A 7,661-nucleotide genomic window follows, 5' to 3' on the forward strand; every position below is an offset into this window, starting at 1 on the left:
GGGCCTCAAAGTGCACCTAAGGAGGCGTGTCTGTGTGCGGTGGCTCTGTATATGTTTCAGTAAGCTTCTGTGTGTAGGTTGAGTGTGCCTGTCTGCATGTGAGTCTGACTGTGAAAATGCATCTATGTGTCTACGTTTGTGTATCTGGCAGTGTGAGAGTGTGTCAGGCTATGAGTGGATCTGAGACCCTGTCAGTGTGTCCTTCTGTGTGTCCACTATAAGAGTCCACCAGAGGAGTTTGCAATAGATATTTACCCAAGTTGGGTAACGAGGAGGGAATGGAGGTCTACACAGTTTAGAGGAAGGCACCACTTTCACCTAGGACATCTGCCTGGCCCTGAATCCTTCCTCTTTGAAGTTACTCATTCACCTGAGCTTTTATTTCACACATCCCTTGATACAGCCCTTCATTCAGAAAATTTACTGAAAATTTATGCTACGCATAAAGGTGAATAAGTAAGATACACTCTTGCCCCTTAAACACCTAGTTATCTCAGTAGAGCGACGGATACAGAGTATGATAAGTACTTTGATCTTACTGTCCATTACCTTCTCTATCCCCAAACCTCTCATGCTTTCTCTCTACTGACTGATTAAATGAATAGGACCAACCCTCAACCCTTGACCCAGTCTCTGGGCTTAGATCCAACCATTTTACAGATTAGGAAAATACTGCTAAGACTGGATTCAAACTACCCAAACTCTGAAGCCCTTGCTCTTGTTATTGCCTTACATAGACGGGAGGGATGAGAGTTACAGCAAGGGTGGGGGTCAGAAACCTATCTCCTTTTACAGCACAGGAAGTCTTAGAGCACAACAAATCTATAGAGATCAAGGACAAATTTCTAATGCCAAAGGACTGATCATGGTGTCTCAGGGTCATCAGCTCACATGTTTGTGCATGTCATCTGAGCCAGCATGAGGCTTCCAGCACTGATTACCTGCTCACACTCTGCCTCCACTAAGTGCTGGAAGATTGGAGACTAAGACCTGCACAGGAACCTCCTATCCAGTGCAGTGGCAGACACATGAACATGCAAGGGCTGCTGTACAACTTCCTGCCAAGGTGTATCAAGAGAACAGGAGCACAACAGAATACTATAGTCTCCGGATGGAAGAATGGTGAGGAATATGTCAAAGAAACCATGGAAAACAGGAAATTCTAACTGGATCTTGAAATTCTAATAGAATAGGAGATGGCCATGTGGGAGGGATATCTTAGGATGAGAGCACGCTATATACAAGGCAGAGAGGAGTTGGGCAAGAGCAAGGTAACATTGAATGTTGGAATGCAAAGTGTGCTGGAAGAAAGTAAAGGTAGGAGACGCTAGAGAAGTTGGCAGAGCTCAGATTGCAAAGACTCATTAAGCAGATTAGGCTTTGTGTTGTAGGTCAGAAGCTCTATACCTAGTGTCCATGAACCTCTTGAAACTGAAGGCACAAGTTTGTGTGTATGTGTGTCTACATTTCTTTTTAGTTTTCTGCTGTCAGTAATGCAGAACCAGTCAGACCCTTCTCCATGAGTGGCTTTGTGAGAGTTTTGTACATCTCTTTTATCGGTGGAGATGGAACTGAGGGTCAGAGCCAGGAGGCAGGAGTACCAGTAAGGAGCTATTACGGAAAAGAAAGGAGATTACAGTGCTTGGTCTGGATAGAAATGGTGTGGAGAGGACCAGGAAGAATTAAAACGTGTATTTGAAATAGTCAGGTTTTAAAGACAAAGTAGAATTTGGAATTGAAGAAAAGCAAGAAAGCCAAAGAATGTCAGCAGTTCTGGATTGAACATCTGGATGGATAGTGATATCTACAGGGAAGGCAATAGAGGAGGAAAATCAGTTTGAAGTGAAAATTGGGAGTATGTTGTGAAGTCCAGTATTTCTGTAGAGTTTCCAGAGCTAGAGCTGGAGATTAGAAAGCCATTGGCAAATAGATGCTGCATTCAAAATGATCGATACCTTTGAATGGAAGACATAGGAGTGGACAGGGTTACCCAAGCAGAGTGTGGAGAATGGGAAAAATGCGATCCTGAGCAGAGGGTGGAAGAGCACTAATTGTGAAGGGGAGGGCAGAGGGAGAAGAGCTTGTGAGAGAAAATGAGGTAGACGTGGAAGCATGGAGAAAGAAGCAAGAGGTGATGGAGGTCACAGTGTGAAGCAAAAGGAGTCAACCTTAAGGAGCCCGTGATCAGTCATCACAGCTCCAGAACGAGCCAGCAAGAAGACTTTAAAGTACCTGCTGGACGTAGACCATGGAAATGGTTGGCAGCTAGTGGGAACAAATCACGGAGGAAGCCTCATTGTGTCGAGGGAGGAAAGAGTGAGAAGTAAAGATAATGGAGGAAATGAAACAACCCTCGCACAGAGAGGGTGGGTAGCTCCTGGATGTTCTGCCCTCCTGCAGCTGCCTCCCTTCAGTCTCTGCTTCCACCTCTCAACTGATTCTGCTCTTAGATACCAAAGGTGTCTGTGGGGCTTTAGGATTCCCCCTTCTTGAGCTTTAGCAGTTCCCCTCAGAGACTGATGCACCACCCCTGTCTTGCCCCCTCCCTCCCCAGTTCTGGACACTGGCCAGCTGGTATTTCAGGCCAGTAACTTGTCCATCATCCTTGACTTCTCCCTCTTGTCTTTCTTCTTCATTTTCTGTCTTCAAGAAGTCAGAAACCCCTGCATATTCAATCTCCTGAGTACCCACAGACCTATCCTCTTCTTGCTGTCTTCATTACTAAACCTCATTCAAGTCAGCATCAAAGCACAGTCATCCCCTGGACTCGCATGAGAACTTCCTCGCCATCCTATCTGTGTCACTTTGTCTTCCAGTGATAGCAGTCCTCAGAAAATGTAAGTCATATCATGGCACTTCTTGAAATGCTTTCGTGGGTTCTGCTTGCACTTAAGATAACGTGAAAATCTTTAGTATGTTTACGAGGCTTTTCCTCATTCCATACTCAGCCCCTAGCACTATACTCACATGCAGGGCCTTCCAGCCTACACCTAGATGCTCTCAGCCCTTCCAAATTCTATTCATGCTTCTAGAATGTTCATTCCTCCTTCTTGTATCCCCCTTCTCTGCCTGTCACCACCTCCCTAACACCTACCAGTTATTTAGTTCTTGACTTGAATATCGCTTCTTATTATGGCTTAGATCTAAAATGTCGTCTAGAATTCTCATGGGTGTGGGAGATGACTGGACCACGGGGGCCCTCTCCTCATCAGTTGACTATCCATAGCTAAATGTGCTGTTAGGAAGTGGGGTCTGGTAGGAAGAGACAGTTCGCTCTGCGTGTGTCATAGAAGGGTGTGTCTCCCTCCCTGGCTCCTCTGCTCTCTGCTGCCTGGCTGCCATGATGTGAGCAGCTTTCCTCCACCCAGACCGTTCTACCATGCCATTTCAGCCTTGGAGCCAGCTGGCCATGGACTGAAAATATGAGGCGAAATACTCCTCTCCTTGGATATTTTGACACAGTGACCAGAAAATAACTAAGGCACTTCCTCGGAAAAGTCCTCTCCGACTCTTGTTCTGTGTTAAGCCCTGTATATGTTCTCCTGCTTCCTGTACTTCTCCTTCACTGCCCTTCTGCTACTTGTAACTACTTGTCCAACTTCTGCCCTGTAAGCTCCATGAAGCCAAAAGCTGATTCCTTTAATCACTGTTGTATCCCCTGTGTTTCTGTATAGTAGATTCCTAATCTCTTACTGAATGGGGAGAGAAGTAGGGGGGGTCTATCTATCTATATATCTATCTATTTATATCTATCTATCTATCGAGACAGAAGAGAGAGAGACTCCATCATATTTAATTACATTTCAAGCAAGTACATGGTTATTGAGGGCTGGAAGGGATATCAAGTCTGGATAAGAAGAAAATAAGAAAGGATTGGCACTATTTTTAAGATTAAAAATAGAAAGAACAGAGTCTGTGGACATTCAGACCTGAAATACAGGAAGCAGAACAATCTGCTAAGAAAGTGTTCAGGATAGGATGAGGACTTGCCCAGGGAAAGACTGTAGGGGACCATAAGGAATTAGAAGAATATGTGCCTAGGGCTGGAGATGTGTATGCAACAGCCTGAGGGAGCTGCTGGCAGCTAAATGTGTCTGAGTTTCGGTATGGTCTATGTCTCCGGCTGTCCAGATGACCCCTCCCCTGTAATAACGTTTTTCCTTATGCATTTCTTCTAGGTCAGGGAGCCAGAGTCGCAGTGAGGGCCTAGATTGGACCTCACCCAAAGCCTGATAGCAGACTGGGACCAGAGTCTGGCCTGGAGCTGGAGACCCAGCCCCGGCTGGACTGTCCCTGACATGCAGAAGGAGTTGGGCACTGCGCCCTCTTGCCCTGGCATGAAGAGCCCCAGACCCTTCCTCCTGCTACCGCTGCTGCTGCTGCTGCTGGAGGCTGGGGTGCCAGGTGCCTGGGGTCAGGCTGGCAGCCTAGATCTGCAGATTGATGAGGAGCAACCAGCAGGCACACTCATCGGAGACATCAGCGCAGGGCTTCCAGCAGGCACAGCAGCTCCGCCCATGTACTTCATCTCAGCCCAGGAAGGCAGCGGTGTGGGCACCGACCTGGCTATCGATGAACACAGTGGGGTGGTCCGTACAGCTCGTGTCTTGGACCGTGAGCGGCGGGACCGCTACCGCTTCACCGCAGTCACTCCTGATGGTGCCACTGTGGAAGTTACAGTGCGAGTGGCTGACATCAACGACCATGCTCCAGCCTTCCCTCAAATTCGAGGTGCTCTGCAGATACCTGAGCATACAGCTCTTGGCACCCGCTACCCACTAGAGCCTGCCCGTGATGCAGATGCTGGCCGCCTAGGAACCCAGGGCTATGCCTTATCTGGTGACAGAGCTGGAGAGACCTTCCGACTGGAAACCCGCCCTGGCCCAGATGGGGCTCCAGTACCTGAGCTGGTAATTGCTGGGGAGCTGGACCGGGAGAACCGCTCACACTACATGTTGCAGCTAGAGGCCTACGATGGTGGTTCACCTCCCCGGAGGGCCCAGGCCCTGCTAGATGTGACGCTGTTAGACATCAATGACCATGCTCCAGCTTTCAATCAGAGTCGCTACCATGCTGTGGTATCTGAGAGCCTGGCCCCTGGCAGCCCTGTCTTGCAGGTGTTTGCTTCTGATGCTGATGCTGGTGCCAATGGGGCTATAACTTATGAGATCAATCGAAGGCAGAGCGAGGGTGATGGACCCTTCTCTATTGACGCACGCACAGGGTTGCTGAGGCTGGAGCGGCCCCTGGACTTTGAACAACGACGGGTCCATGAACTAGTAGTACAGGCGCGGGATGGTGGGGCTCACCCAGAGCTGGGCTCGGCCTTTGTGACTGTTCATGTGCGAGATGCCAATGACAATCAGCCTTCCATGACTGTCATCTTCCTGAGTGCAGATGGCACCCCCCGAGTGTCTGAGGCTGCCCCACCTGGACAGCTTGTCGCTCGTATCTCTGTGTCAGATCCAGATGATGGTGACTTTGCTCATGTCAATGTGTCTCTGGAGGGTGGAGAAGGCCATTTTGCCCTAAGCACCCAAGACAGCGTCATCTACCTGGTGTGTGTGGCTCGGCAGCTGGACCGGGAGGAGAGAGATGCCTATAACCTGCGGGTTACAGCCACAGACTCAGGCTCACCCCCACTGCGGGCTGAAGCTGCCTTTGTGCTGCACATTACTGATGTCAATGACAACGCACCTACCTTTGACTTCCAGCTCTACCGGCCTGAGCCACTGCCTGAGGTTGCATTGCCTGGCAGCTTCGTGGTGCGAGTGACTGCCCGGGATCCCGACCAAGGCACCAATGGTCAGGTCACCTATAGCCTGGCCCCTGGCACTCACACTCGCTGGTTTTCCATCAATCCCACCTCAGGCATCATCACCACTGCTGCCTCACTGGACTATGAGTTGGAACCTCAGCCACAGTTGATTGTGGTGGCCACAGATGGGGGCCTTCCGCCTCTAGCCTCCTCTGCCACAGTCAGTGTGGCTCTACAGGATGTGAATGACAATGAGCCCCAGTTTCAGAGGACCTTCTACAATGCCTCACTGCCTGAGGGTGCTCAGCCTGGAACCTGTTTCTTGCAGGTGAGTAGGCCCTGCACAAGGTGCTGTGGGGGAGGAGTGGGTCTGAAAGCCACAGGGGACCTCAGAGCAGGGTCCAACCCTTCAAGCTGCTTCTTTTGATGAGGACTTAAACCAGAGGGTTTGGTCCTATCCTGTGAGCTCCGAAGTCTGTGCAGAAGGTAACCAGGAATGAGAAGATGAGAAAGTAGGGTGCAAGAACTGAGGCCAATAATCTTGGCAGCGGAGGAGATTAAGATTACGTTAGAGAGCAAATGGGATGAGTGAAAGTCTGTTAAGTCTCAAATTGTTCTGTAGGCAGAAGTACAGATTCTGCACATCCATGTGGCTCCCGTTCCCCAAGGGAGATGCCAGAATTTACAGAGTCCTGCATGCTGAATTCAGTGCTGGGCATACTGGAAAAACATCTCTGACCTTTGCCATTGGAGCTAAGATTTGATGGGACACTGGGGCTCAGGTATAAGCATAAGAGAGAGGAACTATCCACTGAGATCCTGATGTGCAGAGCTAGGCCTCTTAGGAGAAGATGTAAGAGTCCTCAATAGACGAAGGGAAGTGCAAACTGGCTTCTAGTCAGGTCTGAAAGACATGGAGGGAACATGAACCCAGAGGGGCAGTCTGAGGCCACATTGTTAAAATCTTCAGACACAATGTGGTGAAGGGTTAGGACTTTATTTGGAAAGCAAATGTGGTTGGCCAGACATCTTTGATCTGGGAAGGGGATGATCAGATTGATTTTTAAGATAGCTAACCAGCTTTGAGGGTAAAGGATGGATTGGATAAGTGGATAAGTGACAAGTCATTCCCTGGCCTTGTGCTGAGCCCCAGGGACGAAGGAGACATTGCTGTTCCCAGGTAGGTCCCTGTCTAAATGGGGAGGGAGCACTAGCAGCCAGTGCTATGGTATATGGGACCTATGGCAGACCTACAGAAAGACCTGCTGAGTAGACACCATGATGTGTTCAGGAGACTGTTGTTCAGGTTAGCCTCAACTACAGTGATAAGTAAGAGTTGGTGGGGAGGGAAGACACAGTAGTAGACAGGGGCCAGGCCAAAAGTTTGACTTTCTCTTTAAAATGAAAAGCTGACGAGGAGCTCTAAGCAAATCAAATATGTCTTTTGGAAGGATCATTTTGGCTACACCATGGAGTGTAGCTATTGGAGAGAAGACTGAATTAGGGAGGCCTCTTAGGAGACTAATGGAAGTTTATCAGCGCCCTGAGTATCTCTTCAGGGCTCCTTATGGACCTAGCCTTCCAGGCTATAGCCTGTGCCTGGCTGATCCCTTGTCTTACAGCCAGACTGGATATTTGCCTGCCTGCTGCTGTCTGGCCCCCACCACCTACTTTCTCATGTTCACTCACCCTCTTGGCCAGGACTAGTAGGTTATTGCTTTGGGACTTCTTTCCTCTTCACTGGTTCATGATGCAAAGAGGCAACTCTCTAGGTAGTTTCCTGGAGTTTTAAAATTAGTAACCATGGAGAAGTTTAACATGACCATTAGGGGTTCTAAATTATTGCAGGGTCTTAACATTTGATTTATTCCGATTTTTTTTTTTTTTTTTTTTTTTTTTTTTG

General features: G+C 48.8%; 1 protein-coding gene across 1 annotated transcript in view; it reads left to right on the forward strand.

The window, feature by feature from the left end:
* Positions 1–242: 242 nt before the first annotated feature.
* Dchs1 (dachsous cadherin-related 1) overlaps positions 243–7,661 on the forward strand; it is a 24,897-nt gene continuing 17,478 nt past the window's right edge. Inside the window, exons 1-2 of the mRNA XM_010644285.3 lie at positions 243–1,122; positions 4,179–6,086. Coding sequence (XP_010642587.1) covers positions 4,299–6,086 — 1,788 coding nt within the window. The 5' untranslated portion in view covers positions 243–1,122; positions 4,179–4,298. The remainder of the gene's footprint in view (positions 1,123–4,178; positions 6,087–7,661) is intronic.

Source organism: Fukomys damarensis, unplaced genomic scaffold (assembly GCF_012274545.1).
Source record: "Fukomys damarensis isolate Sample0158 unplaced genomic scaffold, DMR_v1.0_HiC HiC_scaffold_16, whole genome shotgun sequence".
NCBI classification, from domain to species: Eukaryota; Metazoa; Chordata; class Mammalia; order Rodentia; family Bathyergidae; genus Fukomys; species Fukomys damarensis.